The sequence below is a fragment of the Anoplopoma fimbria genome, chromosome 7 (genome assembly GCF_027596085.1).
Source record: "Anoplopoma fimbria isolate UVic2021 breed Golden Eagle Sablefish chromosome 7, Afim_UVic_2022, whole genome shotgun sequence".
Lineage (NCBI taxonomy): Eukaryota > Metazoa > Chordata > Actinopteri > Perciformes > Anoplopomatidae > Anoplopoma > Anoplopoma fimbria.
Window position 1 is genome coordinate 16,571,148 of NC_072455.1, and position 19,232 is coordinate 16,590,379.

A 19,232-nucleotide genomic window follows, 5' to 3' on the forward strand; every position below is an offset into this window, starting at 1 on the left:
GCCTGGCTTTGGCATAGAAATCTGGCCATGGCATATGTCTCTTTTCTAGCCCAGAAACTGCAGGGAAATCCAAGAGCCAGGCCTGAACAGAAAGCAGAGACTAGAACAAGGTTGGAAAGAGACAGTGAAGGCTACAGGTGCCACAGCATGATGAAATGCCTCCCAGCCAACTTGGTATATGAGCAGTACAATGCTGAGCTCTACTTGGCAACCTGGCTCCGTTGAACCACAGCGGCTGTTAAAACACTAAAAGAAATGGGGAACTCAACTATATTGTGGAAAATGCAGCTGTTTTTCACCCTAATATTTGACTTGTTTTACTCAGAATGCTCTTTATGATCTTTTTTAAAACACCATGCGTGTTCTCAACTTCTCAAAGAAGCCTTGGCCCAATGCTCCTCCATTAACTGGCTGTTTTGTGTTTATACAGGGTGATCCAGGGCAGCCTGGAGAAACAGGAATAATGGTAAGCACAAACTTTTTCCTTGTTGTGATATTTTTATGCTTCAGCTTTTGTCCGGATGAAACAAATATGATATGTGTATGTGTTATTAGAGAGCTTTAGAGGCGCTGGTAGGCAGATTTTGTTACTTTTGGACAGGGCCAGGCTCGCTGTTTCCCTGTTTCCAGTCCTTATGCTAAGCTAAGCTAACAGCCTGTTGTAGGTAGCTTCATTTTAACCATACAGACATGAGAATGGTATCAGTCTTATCAACTAACTCCACTTGTTTACCTTTTTTCATTATGAGTATCCTAAACTTTGTTCAACATTGAATGCAAATAAAATCCAGCGATACCAACAATTTCCAAAATGGCTCATGTCATGTGGATGCGGTTTCTTTTTGCTGGACGTGTTTCATTTGCATACAAATCCACTGAGACGTTATCAAAAATACACTACATCTATTTGGATTTTGTAGCTTAACAGAGTTTATTCATTTTTATCTTGTGTCTTTAACTAACAAAGCAATCATGCATTTAGGATGGTTTTTTTTATATGCACATTTGTTTAAGAGATATTCCCAAGGTTTTGGGGTAATATGCTGAATATCAATGATACAATTTATGATACCCTCCAAGAAAAACTCCTTATACAGTAGGGACAAGCTGTTCCAGTTAACAGCAACTGGATACCACTTGTGGTGTTCAGCAAATAAAGCATTTGATTAAAGTTTCCTCATAAAAGCTACATCGAATAGGTCAAGCCAAATTCCAGAGAAAGAAAAGACGGAAAACGTGACATGAGAAAAGTCTCGGTGATGTCAGTTTTCACAACTGCAAGAGAGTAAGTAAAGCTGACAGAGGAGGTGTTATCAAGCGCTTTCATCTCTGATTTCATCACTGACCCTTTCCATGGTGTGGAAAAAGTTGGTGGATTAGAAAAAAATGGAGAGAGAAAATGAAGGATGGTGGTGCTTAAGTGGCTAGAGAGACGCATTAACTCGAGAGTTACCCTCTTCTGCTTTTATGTTGCTGCAGTTTTCCGCTTTTGTTGGCTTTAATTATACGTTTTACCCATTATCCCCCCTTGTGCTCATCGCTGTGTAAGCAGCATGTTTTTTTAGTGTCATGAATGTCAAATTTGCAGCAGATTTCTCAGTGTTCCCAGGTGTGCTCCCATAAGTCTCCAGTGCTTATACAACCTCTCACGAGAGCAGCTGGAGTATTTCTCCAAAAGATGAATGCTGAATCCCATTCAAAATGAGCTTGGAGGCCTCGCCCGGAGCTTTGAATAATAAATATGCGCTGCTCACTGTATTTCTTGAAATAAGGCATACTATTTCAGGAGTATACAGCATGACACTAATGTACTTTTAATAAGGAGTAATGCCATAATATAGGAATCAATCCCCCCCTAAAGCAGCGTGAGATGAGCACGTCTTAGAGGTTGTGAAGAGATGTGATGTGACATGGACGGTGGAGCTTCCTAGCTTCTCTTTCCAGTCAGCAGCAGTTTATTTTGCTAAAATAAGATAATGGATTAGAGGGAGACGTTTCTTTAAATTATAATTTGGGTTCTTAAGCCTCTGGAGAGGGAATAAAAATAAATTCTCCATCCAGAACCAAAACTCCAGTCCACACCCTTGATCGGCCTTTGGAAATCAATATGAATTAGATGTGCATAATCAACTAGACTGATAGGCTCCAGTTTGTGCAGCAAGCTTAAAGGATAACCTTTGATCGGCCCATTTAGATCTGCACAAGTCAACTGAAGGTAGGGATTTTGAGGCTGGTCCTTCACCAACTTCTGCTTCTTTTATGGTGCTCTAGGAGCTAGCGCCCACTTGACACAGCTCAGCGTTTTTGATGTATATGCTATTGTTAAAGAGGCAAAAGTAGATTCCAGATTTTTCCAGCAGCCTTCCAGGACATATGGTGCTGGTTAGAGGGATTAAGCCCTTGTGGAGCAACAAGGAGGAGGGGGGAGGTGGGAGGAAGAAAAAGGAAATATTTTCAGGACTCAATTCGAAACCATCAGTGCCATAAAGTCTCTCTGGGGTAAATTAAGGGGGTCTTCATCTCTATAAAGGTGGCTTCTAGCCTTGCACACAGTTTTCATTTGGGACTTGATTTTGCTTCCAAAAGACTAAAAAAGAAAAACAGTTGTGTATTTTATGTGGTGTCCGTTAATAAAACTCCCCTATCTGCGTTTTGGTGTTATTTTTAATTTCGCTGCTCCTCTATTACATCTTTTCAATCCAGAACTACCCAACATGCGCCAGTGACTCACTGGCGCATGTTTTATTTGTTTAAAAGCACAACAGACATGCATGTAGGGATTTAATTGACTTAATATGACCTTATAATGAAGGTATACCTACAATATTTTTGTATCCTTGACTAAATTTCCTTTTAATGTGAAGCCAAACATAAGGGGCAAAGATGTGAGCAAATGACTTAGAACACGCTCGGTGGACTCCAATGCTGTGGCAAACGTTGACATCAATAGGCAAATATCTTTTCTTTGTTCTTAAACAAAATTTAATTTTCTTTCTTTTTTACAGCCAAGCTCTATTTGTCGTATATCTACATATTTTTCTACCAAAACCTCTTTCATTCTCTCGTTGGTTTTTCCAAGGGGACTTTCTTTGCTCTTCTGCTTGCATCTTTGGTCTTTAGATGAATGGTTTGCTCTATCAAAATGTCTGACCAACACTCCAGAGTGCTAAGTATGTGATTCTAGTGGAAAATACTCAATCCTAATGGTATAGAATTTCTAGTCAAGTAAATATTTAGTCTAAAATATATCAAACTCGCTTTAAAAAACAAAAACATAATTAATCAGAGCCCCAGATGAAATACCAAGGAAGAGACAACAGAGACCTTAATGGCAACTGCAACGCATAAAGGTTACCATAGTACAGTGGTCAACACTGTCATTTTGCATAAAATTGACAAATACTCAACTGGAATCCACTGAGAGCATTTCAAAACTACTTCTTAGTTAACACTTCGGTTGATTGGGTGGTCTATATGTGCCATATTCTTGCTACATAGCTGCTGCTTTGTTTACAGTAGTAGTTGTAGCAGCAGTAAAGCTAGTGGGATTGAAAGGTCTTACAAAATGAAAAGTCATATACACAGTTTAAATAAAGCACACATGTGCACAATCAACAGTGGTGGTGGCGAGCACAATGTTTTGCTATATCGACCAAACTTGAGGTAACAATAAGGTTGTCAAAAAATATTTTTCCTTTAAATCTGAAAGTAACTTAAGTTAATGTTAATAGCTGTCCTATATTGCTACGCTTTTTCAATGATCTTCTAAGTGAAACAGAGGCTTTGAACAGAAAGATCCAACATGAAGCTCTTCTGTGCTTTTATCAGCCGAAATATTTTCCCTGTGAACGCTGAGCGAGAAATGTACACTCTGGTGGTTCTTCAAGTGACTGAGGGTTCAACTGCAGTCTGAGTGTGGGAATGGACCTGTCAATTGCTTCATTGTTTGTCATTTCCGAGTCATGAATGAAAGCACCAACATTCAGCGCTTTGTATTTGTGCTTGGATGCTCGACTTCAATAGGCGTCCTGTTGATATTGCACATTTGCCGATTATTTTCTTTTATGAATGTTAAATGAGGCAGCTGAGGTGCTGTATGCTGAGCATGTGGTATCAGGATGAATACTTTAAGTTGAAAAAATTATCCTTTTGAAAGAAAATGTTTGGATTCTTCTCCATTTTTATTTTTATAGAGCCCTAAGTTGAGAACAAAAGTGCCAGGACCAAGACTTCCTCAAGGGCCCTTGACTTTGTGAAAAATTTCCTTTTCAGCCAGTAGCTCCTGAGTGCTCTCAGATGTAGCCAAGCTAATTAGCGCTCAGGCGAGTGGCACATGCTCTCACATACCTAGAGGGTCATAAAGATGTTTACCAAACCCTACTGAGGAAAGCCAACAAAGGCTTTTAAAGGCAAGCGGGAGGAAAACCTTTTTCTTGGTCGGCTGGTAAAATGAAAGTTGTTCATTGAGGTTTTTGTTATAAGTGCGGATGGAATGCACTATAAATGAGCTGTAACTGTGTGGGCTATTTCTGTTAATGTGAGAACGTGAAATGGAAATTCAGAATGGGAAAGTTTTGAGCTTCAGCTACTTGGTGATCGCCTTGTTTCATCAAGAAAAACAAAACAAGAGATTGAACAAACAGTTTATTCTCCGAAAAATTAGCCATTGTTATCGTCCTTTTTGCTGAGCTAAGCATCCATTGGTGCTTTGGATACAAGGCATACGTTGGCCACCACCAACCTACATGTCTTCTTCAAAAAAAAATTGCACTGAAAGTAAAACTTGTTGACCGTGATGTGTCCTTGTTCGCTACTTTCGCATACAGGCACACAAACCTTTTACACTCATCAGGGAACAAAATCTTAGGTTTTGCCAATTATACTGCATCAACATGAATCAGGCAAGGAAAACTGTTGTAGAGAGCTTGTGGGGTATAAGGCCTGCTTGGCCTTGATTCAACTGAGAGTGATGAGCCAAATGACACCGTTCGCTGTAGATCCTGAGCTGACAGGGAGAAAAATATTGGCCAACATGAAGTGTCATAGCAGCCAGGCTTAGAGGTGTTGATGAACTGCCGTGGGTCCTGCAACAGTTCTGAGTCGTGTGAAGCCAAAATGGAAGAAATTAACTTTTAACTTGGTCCTCATTTAGATCATAAAGCAGTCCAGCAGTTCTAGTTTAGTAGGTTATGGGTCCAACATTGCCTCCAGTTTTACTGTGGTAAAAAGCAAGTTGAATATAGAAACTGTCCTCCCAGACACATCTATCACCGAGTTAAATATCAGTTAGGGATGTGGCGCCTTTTTTTACCCTGTTTAACTTATTAGCTTTGTAAGGCTTTCCAACTGTTGGCCCATTTAGGTTATCAACCTCTCTATGTGTTGGACTGTAAGCTTAGAATGTGGAACAGCCAAACAAGTTTTTACAGTCGCTAAAACAAATAAAGAAAGAGATCAACATGAAAGATAAAACCGTAAAAGATTTTGTTATTCATGGTCTCATTAGAGATTCAATGTTTATGGTGAAGCTCGATGAAAAGAAGGCACAGGCTGATTTTCAGTCTTTGTCGGAGGGTAAAACAAGGGATCGATTGTGATTCGGTTCTGCCCGAAGGGTGTGTGTGCTCACTGTATGGAATCCGACCAGAAGCCTTGCCAGTCTCTCTGCTGTGACCATGTTGGCTGTGCAAATCATATTATTTCATCTGACATGGACTTTTTTTGTTCTGTCTCTCCTCCACTTTCTCTCTCTCTTTGTCTCGCCTCTCATTTATAGGGACCTGAAGGGCCACAAGGGGAGAAAGTAAGTCTAGATAATATTTTCTTTGTCCATTGACATTTTTTACTTTTCTTTAATTTAAATAAAATTAGATTCCCTGACTAAGTTTTGTCCTGAAAAAAAAAAATACATTCCACACTGAAAAAGTTGAAATTCTAACAAACCAAATGAGGATTTCTATAGAAGTAGAATAATGTTTTGGATTTGATAGTAACTGTGCACAAGTTGCACAAATGGCTGTAAAAACATGTGCTGGGTGTTGAATACATTTACTTGGAGATTAGTAATGCAGGGCCACGGTCGGGGCAGGTAAATGAACAAGAGGAGAGTTAAGGCTTTAACAACACTAGGAGGGAGACAGAGAACAGAGAACCTGGACTTAAGCGTTGCGATACAGGCCCCGGGTCCCTGGTGGGGCTGATGTGGGGAACAGATGTAAGCCATATCCAGCCATCAGGTAGCTGCCAGTGTTTGTTCAGTGTAACCCAATCAGACACTTCCTGTCTGCGCTGTCATCTGTCGGCAAGGCCTCCCGTCGGCGTGGGGAGGGTGTGTGTGTGTGTGTGGAGGGGGTCACTGATGACACACCGCCGTGTTAATGACTCATAAGCCAGGCCCGGAGGCTACTCAATCAGATCTGCTGCTGGGGCAGTGCTGTGTTAAGCAGAGGGGCCGTGACAACAGTTATTCAAGTTTCATCACCTTGCTGATTGATTTGGTGTCACAACATGATAAAGAGTAGAGTGCGAGTCATATATTTGAACTTATACATATAGTAATAGTTAAATATTGTATCTGCTTTCACTCCATAATGCCATCCAATTCTCCTTCATCCCATGTTACACTTTGGATATACAGTATAGTTTTTCATTACTTCAATTCTATGCACCATTGTTTCACTCATCTCTAATACATGCATAAATGTGACCACGGTAACAGTAATTCATTTTTATTACGAAGAAGCACAAACAGCCAACATAAGCAAACCGCTGTGCAAGGGAGTAGGAGTTCATTAAAACATGCTTGGTACAACCTCAGAGTCTAAATCATCTGCTTTAAGTAAGTTAAAGGACCACATGCAAACATAGGAGCAACAGTATATATTAAAAAAGTTTCCTCACTTTCTCTTCTCTCATAGCAGAGTCAGCCTTGCCCTTTGCCTCTGACATCCATAACATAGCGGCTGTTAAAATATGACATGCAATATTTATTCTGGCCAGGTTTTTGTAAGATCAGCACACACTGAAGCGGGGATGGGAACAATAGACAGGTCTGCTTTTAATCCAACGTCTGTGTGTGTCAACGTTTGATGGTATCGTGGTACTATATATTTTTTTAACAGCAAAACTACATTGCTTTGTTTATTTTATTGTTTGATAACCATAACTTTGCAATGCCCAGTTTCTTTGCAAGCAAAGTACAATGTGATTGTTGAATGCAATGAAACAATTAAAGGCCTTTGTGTGTTATTTCTCAGGGTTCCCTCGGGCCTCCTGGCAACCCAGGTGTTGATGGACTGAAGGTGAGGTCATTCATATAAAGAGATATGCAAACAATACAGTTGATGATTGCGGTACACATTTCTAAATTCATAGTTTAGGCTAGTTTTGTTAATCTTCTTCAGTTGTAAAATTTCATTTTACAATCAAGCAGAGGGATTTACAAGCAAAGCGTGATGTCAGTTCCCTTTTTTATTAACAAAGGTTTCAAGATGAGTTTAGCTGTCTTGTTCAGATGGATATTTTTAGGTGAAAAAACTGTACAAAATGTAGCCGTAACATGGTATATTGCCTCCCTCATAAATTAATACACATAAAAAAGTACCAAAAAGGCTAACTTCCAGCCACACCTGAAAGTATTTTATGTTCAAAAAACTGACTTTAACATACTTAGAGTCTTTCATTAGTCCTTTTGGCCATGTGTTGCACTTTTCATTTAAAAAAAGTTCCGCCATGCATTCTGGCAATCTCAAACCGCTATCCTATTTGGGAGAAATCCTCCTGGGCTGCATCCTCGAGTCTTAACCACAAATTCCGGCCGCCTGTGAATCTGTTCACACTCTCGGCTCTTTTCTGCATTTCATTCTCAAACTGAATAAAGAAGACAAAGTGCAGGTGTTTTGCAATGGGGAAAAAAATGGGGAAGCATGTTAATTCCAGGACAAACGAGAGTGAATGGAGAGATGATTTGAGAGGCGACATCTTCCTAATCTCAAGCATGCATTTATAAAGATATGAGCTGAGAGGCACGCATGGCTGTAATAGAAACCAGAGTGGAAGCCATACTCAACATGGAGACACCAAAAGCTGAAGGCATAATTTCATACTTGTGTAAGGAGTCTAGTTTGCCAGCATGAAATAGAACTCCAATACTGTGCAATGCAGTTATAAAAGAGACTATGTTATGGTATGTAACCGTCACTCATGCAGAAAGTTGAACTCTAAAGCAATAACGGCTGCTCTGCCAGCAGTGGCAGGTTGACTGGCAGACATCGTATTGATCTGACATAGATATCCACCAAAAAACGGATGATTACTAATGCAAACCTTATCAGCCCCAGTTTAGGGGTTTTTAATCAGACCCCATCATCATTATGGCAATATATCATCATCATTATGTCAATGACTCCCATATGTGGGCTGATAGATGATACATGATTCCAGTATTTATGAAGAGTTTCACCACTAGTGTGTAGAAGAGGGGATACTCCCTATACACAGATCATACACAATCCTTCATGAAAACAAAACATTGTGGGGGAAAAAAATGAAAACAATAACGAACTGAGAAAGAAAAATAAGCACAGTTTGTTACCAAAATGAGTGCATTCAATCACCCAGTTTTCCCGACAATAAGGCCAGTATTGAGCAGCCTATTGACATGTATTTTGATTTAAATGACAGATCTTCCATTCTGGCTACAATAATCAGCGTCATCCAGTTTAGCTTGTCACCCTGGTTTGAAAAATAGCTGCTACTCTTCTAAAAGGCTAATGATGTGGTAGGTTTGCAAAGGTCACAAGGTTAATTGTTTTTGGCAACAGATGGAGCGAGGTTCTTAGTGACAGCCGCGACAAACTGGCATTAATCAGATGGACTTGGCTTTCTTCTTTTGCTCATGTTCAGAACCACACCAGAGAAAATTAAGCTTTTAATCAGCCTGTTTATCCTCTCTACTTTCAAATTTAGTTTGCGGCTTTTATAGTTTATACTTTGGTACTTTTCGGGAGAATTCTATGGAATTTATTCAGCTGAAGCTGTACAGCACAATATAGAGAGTCCATTCTTTGCAATAAAGTGAAGTAAAATACACTATCTATCCTATCCACTGCTCTGTTATCAACCATCCTGCAAATGCATAACACCTATAATCTCTATATAATGAACTAAATGTGAAGCTTTTTGTATCTCCTGACCTTAAATCAGAGGTCACATTGCTGAGACAGCACACTGAATACAGCCACTGTGTGTATGTTATGCTGTCCATAGGGGGATGTTGGCATCCCAGGATTGGACGGTGTCCCCGGAGCCAAGGTCAAACCTCTTATTCTTGTAAATTCATGGCAATCATTTTTTTCATTTTTTTTATTTTTCAAGTCAGAAAAAATATCATCTTTTATCCTTTCCCATCAAAGAAACTTTGTCATTTTTAGCCTTTTCTTTTTTTTTTGCCATTTTTATACCATTTTTTTTATTATATATATTTTTTTGAATATACATTATACATACATTTGTTAGACCATGTTTACATTATCTTTTTTTTGCAATATATGAATAATAACATTTTACCTTAATAACAGATATTTAATGTGTGCAATTAAATGTGAAAGTGGTAACTACAAATAGTTGAATTTGTGGTGAAATATAATTGTAGGTAGGATTCTGACCTGGTAATATTGACAGTGTAAGTTTTATAAATACTACACTACAGATACTCGAGGGTCTGTCTGGGGAAAAAGCAGCCATAACACAGGAGAACATCCTTAATCCATCATGAATTTAACCCCAGATACTATCTGATCCTGAATTGCTGCAATAATTCCCCCTACTGAACATACTCCCCCTGAGCTTCTATGTGTTTAACGCTCTGCTTTCTTTCCCAACAGGGTGAAATGGGAGAGCGAGGTGAAAAGGTAAAGTACTAATTCAGATCACCAAAGATTATTGTAAGCATCAGTCTTGATATCCCAGCATGTGTTAGAACAGCCGTCATGACGGCAGCTCTGCCTTTATTTCACACAACTCCACCTCGTTTTTTTCAAAGGTGACACCCATCTGAGATTTGGCTACCAGTGACTCAATTATTTAGTGAGTCACAAACTTGAACTCCAATTTCTCCAACACCATGCCTCGGAGGAGACCAAAAAACTGAACCCACACAATAGCCTTATTCTCTCCATTCCATAATTCTAATAGTGCTCTTACTCGCTTTTGTTGGACGGCAGCGGGTGGGGGGGGGGGGGGTTGTGAACACTGCGACTGCTTCAATAGTGAGACAGGACGGGGAGGGAGGTGATGACTCACTGTTCTTCATCGACCACAAAACTGGCCCTGCAGGCTCTTGTTCTCAGTTGTTGTTCTGAGTTTTTCTTCAAACCAGACTTATTCCCCACCGTTAACACATCGGCTTCACTGTAATAATCAGGCAACCACTGCTCACAGCATCACCGGTGTTCTGTGGAGAATGGGTGCAAATAATGGTTGAATGTACATTTAGAGAAACTGCATCTAGAGGAGATTGCTTTGGGAATACCGGTCAATCAGGTTAAGATGAAGCCATGTCGTCATTCCTTGGTCTTGTCACAGGTTGCATGTCTACAAGAGAGTAGACATGCAAGAGTTTTTACAAGCATTAAAGAGTTTTTACAAGCATTAAAATGGAAAACTATCCATTATTTTTTTGTAGAAAACAAATATTAGACAGAAAAAACAACTATTACTGTGTTGGAATATGTTAAATATCTTATTTCCAACCTTTGTAATCATATTGAGTCCCTTTCCTCAGACTGGGAATTGCAGACTTGAAATACTACAAGTTTTTGAGATGTGTTAACATGAAATGCAGTTTTGGCTTTTGTTAGTTAAGTAAAGAGGCAGCCAGGATTTTTTTTAAAATTCTGACTCCATGCTTGTAGTTATTTTAACCTCTAACCAATAGATAGATGGTAAAAAAATAACAATGCATCTAAACTGACAAACGCTTGCTGTCACGCTTAGGGCCTGTTACAGTAAGCTGATTTTCTTCTTTCACAAGGACACAACCTTTTTGATTTTAAATTCTTGGAATTGCTATTCATGATTGATTGATTAGACTTTAATTTAAAACACTGTGGATTTATGAAAAGTGAAGGACAGCCAGAAGACTGCCAAAGACAGCACTGAAATTCACTCAGTACTATGAGCTTTTATTTCCAGGGACGCCAAATTTGTTAACATAAACTATTGTTTTTGGCTTTGGTTGCCAACTAAAGAGCCAGAAGGCAAATATCAGAAAGCAGTGCCAGTCTCTTACAGATAAAAACTGATTGTTTGAGAAGCACAGAGCTTATTTCAGGACGCTCATTTTCTTGAACTTCTAACATGGGTATAAGGACACAACCCTTTTTGCAAATTTCCCCGCTGCGGGACTAATAAAGGATTATCTTATCTTATTTTAAATCCTTGGATATGCTCACCTTCAAATTAGGAACATAATAGGCTACAATGTTTTTTTGATAAGTTATGTATCAGCAAGAGCTCTGAGCTAACTTCAGCATGCTAACAAGCAGGTATAATACTGTTCACCATCTTAGTTCAGCGTGTAAGGCCATTAACATTAGTTCATTAAGAACAATTGTCTGGAAACCATCCACTGTTGAGATATTTCAGTATGGACCAAACCAATATTGCCATCCATAGTGCCATACTGCTAGCGTGGCTAAAAACAGCCCTTAAATTCAATCTATTTCAAACAGCTAAGATGGAAAAGTTGTGAGTTTAGAAGTAAAGTTCTTCACAGTTGATGCCATGAGTTAAGGACCTCCACAATGCTCCACAAAGTGTATTACATCACCTGCAATCATATTTGAACCATGTGCGATGACTCAGTTAGTGACCAAAGTGAATTCAACATGTACAATGTAGTTGGCTTTTCTCTCCAAGCATCCATTACGCTGTTTTACACGGCAGTCAATCACAGAAGTCCTACCGTGTGTAACGCATGTTCAAACAATCTGGTGATCATGTTTTATATATTTTATCTTTAGTTTTTCCATTCTCAGCTGTCTTGTTTATTTCAGCATTGACACATTCTTGCGTTCAAGAACTGAGTATGTTTACCTCTGTGTAATTTCATCACAGGGCGATATGGGTGAAGATGGACCGAAAGGTGATATAGGGGAGAAGGTATGTACATTCCACTTTAACTTTCCTTCTCTGTGTTTATGTCTTGAAACCTGCACAGAGAAAAAGTTGAGTCTGGCTGTGGCTGTAAAACATAAAAAAAAGTTAATGTTAGGCATGTGAGAGGTGACCTGTGGAGAGCAGCATCAGAAGCAGAAGTAGCTTAGGTCGAGTCCCATCACCTGTAGTCAAGGCTGCACAACAGCAATCATCCTGGCACTTGATGCGTCCTTTTCTGCTTAATTAGACTTTCTATGCTATGCTGACGCTTCATTTTCTTGTCGGATGGCTCGTGCATTAATTTGGGACCATTTATCATCAAGACAGCTTGTTAAGTTCGGATCCATTTCCAACAAAAGGGTTCACAAGTGGAGCTCTGCTGGACTGATTGTTCAGACCTAAAGTAATAGATTCATGTTTTTTGTCCAAAACGCTTTTCTTATTTTTTTGTTTAGTGCATTGACATCATGTCCTAAATCAGATTATGCATCCAATCCAGGACTTTTCATGCTGCCTTTGCTGTTATTATTTGGTTAAAGCAGCATTTATGGAAATAGGGCACAGCTTCATTTGTTTTGGGCGACCTAAGAAGATTTGGGCCTCTTTACACATCAAATTAGTTTTAAACCATTTTTGAAAACTAAATAATTATATGGATCGCAATAGACAGTTCTTTGAAAATGTGGATTCAGCCCACACAAAAATTGCTCGCACTGCTCGGAAGGGATAAAAAGTCTTCCCAAAGTTGCCAAAAAATGACAACACAGTTGCTAAGAAAAGAAAGCCGACACAAAATACTGTGATTCTTTTATTCACTGGAGATACTGCTTTTTGCTAGAGATGCTGAGTTAGGTATAAAAACAAAATACTACTGATAGACCAGCATATGACTAGAAGCAGTGTACTCAAAATGTCACTGCCAATTTATTGCTGTTCAGCGGAGTACAACTTTGATAACTTCTCACTTTATGGGTACTCGGGTTTTTAAAAGACTGCTGAACACAGCTGCCAAGAAAGACACCATTTGAGGGAAACAGATGCAGGATATCATCTGTGGAAAATGAGTGAACAAAAAGGAAAGAGGAGGCCGATAAAACTTTGCAGCTCGAGTGGAGCTTTGATCTGATCTACCTCAACGCAGTAAAAGCCGCCCCCCCACCAAAAAAAAAGATGTATTTTCACTGCAGGAGTGAAAAAGAAATAGTGGAATTGAGCACCAAGGGAATTCAGATTTCTGTAGCCAGTCACCTGCCATTGGTTTCTTCAAGAGCAAATTCATGTATTTCGCAATAAAAAGAGACAGAAGGTAGTGTAAAGACTTGGAAATGGTGAGTTGTTTTTTTTTCATTAGTTTGGATAGGATTACCTCATCTTCTCAGCTCATCAATGTCAAGATGTTAAAGTGACTATAAGGCACAACATATGGTAGGAATAATTGTTTTTCAATAAAGATATGACTCAGTATATGGATGAGTTTAACACATGTTGGATACAAGGATTGATTGAAGTTTCAGTGCAAGTAAAGAAAATAAGTTTCCTGCATGCTTACGTATATACACACACAGGACACGGGATCAGCTAGAGAAAACTACATGTCTTTCCACACACTGAGCCTCCTGTCGTCAGAATAGTGTGTATGATCAATCTCTCCTCCTGATATTATTGTTTAACTGGCAAAGGGAAACCAGAGAGTAGAGGGGACAGATGAGGGGAGGCGAGAGCATCTTTTAATCTTCCACGCTGATGATGCCAAAGTTAACAATACACAGCACGCACTGCGGGGGAAAATGTGGTAACACGGGGTGAGAGGTGAGGCAGAGAAAGCTTCGGTATGGTGAGCAGAGAGACCTGAGGGAGTGCAGAGCGGGGAGAGAAATGGCGGTGCAAGCAGTCAGACCGGGCTTTGCATGATACAAAAGGAGATTGTTTAGACGGTGGGGGATCTGCAGACTGTGAAAGAGAATAACTGACAGGACATCTCCGCTCTGTTATATGCACGTTTATTCTGAGACACAAGTTTAAATCTGTTTCCCTCATAACCTAGAACATGCAATCTTTTACTCTCTGAATCTCTCTGAATGAAAAAACCCTGTTGTTTTATGTTTAAGATGAGAGTAAACCTACAGTATAACTCTGTTCATTATTAGATGTTGTGTGCATTTGTAGTCAGTGGTAGAGAGAGTACCTCAGATCCTTTACTTTAATAATACCACAGTACTCTACTCTACTGCAACTAAAAGATTTTTAGGTGAAAGTACATATTATCTTAATCTTCTATTGGATCAAACCCTAAACTATAAGAAGTGGACACAGTCACAGTTACGTCACACATTGATGTGTAGACTAACGTTTTGAAGCCTCAAGCTCTGCATTTTGGCCATGATTTTTTAACAAGACCCCAAGATTCTTTCGTCCAACCTGATCATTTTCTTGTGTTATTGTATATTTCTTCTCCTTTTGTTTTATTTTATTATATGCAGATCTCAATAACTAAAGCTTAGTGTTAAGACTGGAAACAAGAAACCATTGGGTTACAATTTACAAAAGTAACAAACCAACCCTACCTGCCCCTCTAAGGCTCATTTAGTAACAAGATATTTCGTCATTTCATGGGTGGTTATTTGCCCAACTATTTCTTGGCAAGAACCAGTAACTTCCTGGATCCTCCACTGGTTGCCTGGCAACTGGCTCGAGCTAAGAAACAATCTGAGACCAACAAACCCCCGGAAAACAGCAACAATTGTCGCTTTTGTATGGGTTAAAGAAAGATATAACGTGTTAATTATTAGGCTTAAGAGATGTTTCAAAATTTTCACCATTAAAATACAATATCATCATAAGTCCTGCTTTATAACCTAATCTTTAAGGCCGTATCTTGTAGAGAGGCCCTGTGTCAAAAACTAGTTTAACACTTAATATCTGTGTGCTCAGATGGTTCATATTCTTAAATAAAGTTGTGTATTATCAAACTGCCACACAGAAAACCTATAAGCCAGGTGTAATAAGGGCTCAATAACAAGGTATTTAACAGATTAAAAATGCAACATATTTGCTCAGATAATCATGTAAATGTAAAAATAGCCAGTTGCGGGTATCTTACAATTGTAATTAAATACAGAATTTGAGTAAATGCACTGTAACTTTCTACCACTCTTTAAAGTATACATCATCAGTATACCTGCTGTTTTACTTTTATAAGCCATCATCAATTATGACGATACATGTTTTCTACATCCTCTGCATTTCCATTCCCGGCCTCATTTATAGCGAATCATCACTGCAGTTAAAAGCTTTAGTTCTAAACCATTTACCTCTGATGCATTCTGCCTAAGTATTTAACTAGGTGTGAAATTAACTGTGACTCCTCTTGTTGAGAAAGTTAAACTTCATAGATGGGCACATTCTTCAAAGGTTTAATAGAAGAAGAAAAAACAAGTAAACTCTTAAATTGGTTTTGGGAACTTCCAGGCTGAGCTCTTGGCTCTGGCCGGTGTGGCACAGTGGTTGGTACGATTTTTGAATCCTAAAATCCGGTCCAAGCTCTTATAACCTGGCCGTGTTTCAGCTGTTGGCGGGGCCTCTCTGCCCTGGGAGCCAATCACAATCTGTGTCGACTCACATGTATTCTAACTCGGGGACTGAGGTCGATATTCAGCTGAGGCCGCTAAATTTGGTCATCTTTACTAATGACCGTTATATGAAGTAGGAGTCATGTTTAAAGGGCTGTGGTTACATTTAATGGTTACATTTGTCACAACTCTACTCTGGCTCCACTGCTCGCCGATTAATTCTCTCCATCTCATTGGCTCTCACACAGGCAAACAGCTGGAAAATTGCCTGATTAACCAAGTATACATTATGAGATCTCCACGCTATTATCTTTAAATGCCAATATGCAGCAACAGCTCTGGGCGCCTATAATGGAGTGGAGCTGTGGTGACAGCTCTCCGTCCTGCTCTGCTCTGCGGTTGAATCACAGGCTGTAGCCTCGCCATGATAATTGGCCCAATTGGGACGTTTCAGCACTCTGTGCCACACCTCAGCTCACCTCCCAATTCCACCACATTTTCCATCTCATAGTTCATCATTTGGAATAGATTAAACTCGTGAAAACTCTCACTTGGTTCTCGAGTTAAGTGTCACTTGTGTCTGGCTTGTCAGAAATGTGACTATCAGTTCAGCAGCAGGGGAATGAAGTGTTAATTGTGTGTGCGGCATCCTCCAATACTTAACATATCTCATGGTGGCTTTTTAATTAATCGTGTGTCAAATGCATTTTCCACAATATTAGAACCTTATGGTCTCATCCTGCTGAGATTTACAATGGGAAAAATAGTTAATCATTCTTACATATTCTCCCAAGCTTGATCGTGAGCTAAAGTGGGTTCTTTTTTGTATAAGATGTAACAATTAAGTACAGATGTGAGGCATTCTTAGATTTACTTCCCTGCCAAAAAGCAACAGGTGTACACCAACTCTGACTTTGATGTTTGCTTTGTTGTAAGAATTAACCAAGACACAAAAAAGTCTGAATAATGGGCCTCTCTATATATAAAGTTTCCTGTTTTATTATAATTTTGAGTTCAACCGCGACATGACATCCATGTTGTACTTGACCAAAAACATTAAACTTCCTCATGTGAAAGCCTTTTATTCATCTTCGATAATGTAATACGAGGAGCCTGTTTACACAGCCAACTAGAAAAGTTAATTCTCATAGATCCTTTGTACCTTCAATAAAATATCTATATGAAAATGCCCTTATAAAAAATCGGAATGATAACCTTTAAGATATGAATAGAGGCGCACTTCAGAATGCAACAAAGCCCAGCTGTAAACAGTAATAAGTTTATTGTCTGCAAAAAAATGCTGCAATTAAACATGCCTTGTGTGCTATGCATCGTAATGACTCCCATAAAAAGCTGAGGGCTAGAGGCATTCCTCTAGCAACTTCTGAGTGCAAGGCGTATGTGTAGTGAAACCACAGAGTCCACACCAGAGCTAAAGACCCAACCTCCTTCTCCCCCACTCCCTTTTCCCACCAACCACCCATAATTACGCTTATTGGCCCCTTGTTCTATGTATGTTTTTACTGTACACTGCAATAGTAATGCAGTGCATAGGAAAGAGCCTCTGTATGTTTGGATGATTTTGCTGGAAATAATGTGGAATAAGTAGCTTCGTCTACTTCTACTTCTGTAACATACCTGAAGAGATGCAATGCAAAGGGTTTAAATGGTTGTATGGTTGGTAGTATAGCTTTAAAGCCCCTTACCTCCTGTACTGTTTGGGATTTCTTTATAGTTTTGAGTTTCATGTCATCACCAGTTTGCAGCTGTACTCTTGACAGTGTAAAAACAGTGAAATGATTTGAAACACTGTAGATATAAAAAATGCTGTCTCAAACTTTTGTGAAAAGTACATTCAATCTGAACACTGCTTAGAATAGCAGACAATCTGCTCTGGATTTCACACAATTTCACCCAGACAACTCAGGAAATACAGCAGTTGTCAAATTATGTTCTGCATTGTTCAGTACAAATTGGCTCCTTTCATATTTTTGTTGCTGTAATTGCAAATAATATTTGTTCCTGTGCACAAAGACCCATCCAGTCTTGTAATTACCTCCATCACTTTTAGATGGTTTTCCATGTTGAACCTTTTTCTAATTTGTTTTTTTATGTTTTTCTTAGGGAGATGCAGGCTCCTCTGCAGCAGGCATCAAGGTGAGGGCTAAGCTAAGCTAAACGTTTTTCCATGTCCTCAATTATGCGTGAGTTGCACCAGCTGTTTGTATGTTGCTAAGGCAAATTGTAATTGTCACCAAAACAGGAGTTTGCACTACACAATCTAACTATTTCTTGGGATGTTTACATAAAGTGACTTCCTGTTCACCTAGCTAACTGAAACTGACAAGAGTAATATGATCGATATATCTGATCTGATACTTGGTCAAAATACTGTTATAGTGATGGATATCTTTTTGTGAAATTGAAATCTAAAGAAACTGTTAAAGTTAGCCACTAACTTAGTAATGGATTTACAAAAAGCTGGTGCAACCCAATCCAGAAAGGAAGCAGCTGAAAAAAAAACTCTATGCATGTATTTCAGGGTGAACCTGGAGAGCCTGGACGAAGTGGACTAAAGGTAATAATTGCACTTGCTACACATTAGATAGATAGTAGTATATAGAAGTAAATGAAGCAGTGATGGCAGTACATTTTCTGTCATATAGACTAACCATATTTTGTTGAATACATTATGTTAATCATTATAGGTTTCTTTACTTAAATATTCAACTAAGCAGTAACAGAATCTTTTTAAAGTGTAATAAGGATGGTTGTACATGTGGGGGCTCACGGAGCAGAACCTGACACTTCAACTTGAACTCTACATCACAGTGCTCCCACTCATCTTACATTTACTTTGGCTTGATACTTGCTTTGAGCCAGCGTAATGTCCCAGGTATCAAACTAACACCTCTGGATTTACTGAGCCTTTGCTCCATTTTTTATTGTTACCTGTACTTGACAGAGTATAAAACCACCAGGTAATCCCAACACTCTGCTTCGCATCAATTCTACAGAAGTTTTTTTTGTTTTTAAGCAACGTTTGTCAGGCAGTTTTTCTTCTGGTGTTTCACACTTTCCAAGAATATTGTTAAGGAAACAGTTGCTGATGAGAAACTAATAAAACAAGCATGCAGCAGAAGGAGCTATTTTCCTACGAAATAAAAGCCATTACTTGTCCCTTGACCAAACCGCTTCGAGATTGCACCAGTGCCCCATCTAATTACACTTTTTAATCCCAAGCGCTGCGCCCCATTAATTCCCCTTCTCTTTTCTGTGTTTGGACAAACTGGTTCCAGACAGACTGAGGGGCTTTCAGCAAATGTTATTTTTTTCTGCTGTGCTGCAAATGCAACACTTGTGGCCCGTACTAATTTTTTAACCAGCTTTATGTTATCTCTCGTTTTACAGCCGTTCTGCTTGTGCTGACACACTTACAAATTATATTTCTCATCAAAATGGCCATCAGGAGATTGAGTTGTTGTTCCCCATTTAATATTACCA

General features: G+C 39.1%; 1 protein-coding gene across 1 annotated transcript in view; it reads left to right on the forward strand.

Annotated features, from left to right (window-relative positions):
- LOC129093468 (collagen alpha-1(XXV) chain) overlaps positions 1 to 19,232 on the forward strand; it is a 145,097-nt gene that overhangs the window by 111,475 nt on the left and 14,390 nt on the right. Inside the window, 8 exon segments of the mRNA XM_054601495.1 lie at positions 431 to 466; positions 5,777 to 5,803; positions 7,257 to 7,301; positions 9,268 to 9,312; positions 9,885 to 9,911; positions 12,118 to 12,162; positions 17,853 to 17,885; positions 18,271 to 18,306. Coding sequence (XP_054457470.1) covers positions 431 to 466; positions 5,777 to 5,803; positions 7,257 to 7,301; positions 9,268 to 9,312; positions 9,885 to 9,911; positions 12,118 to 12,162; positions 17,853 to 17,885; positions 18,271 to 18,306 — 294 coding nt within the window.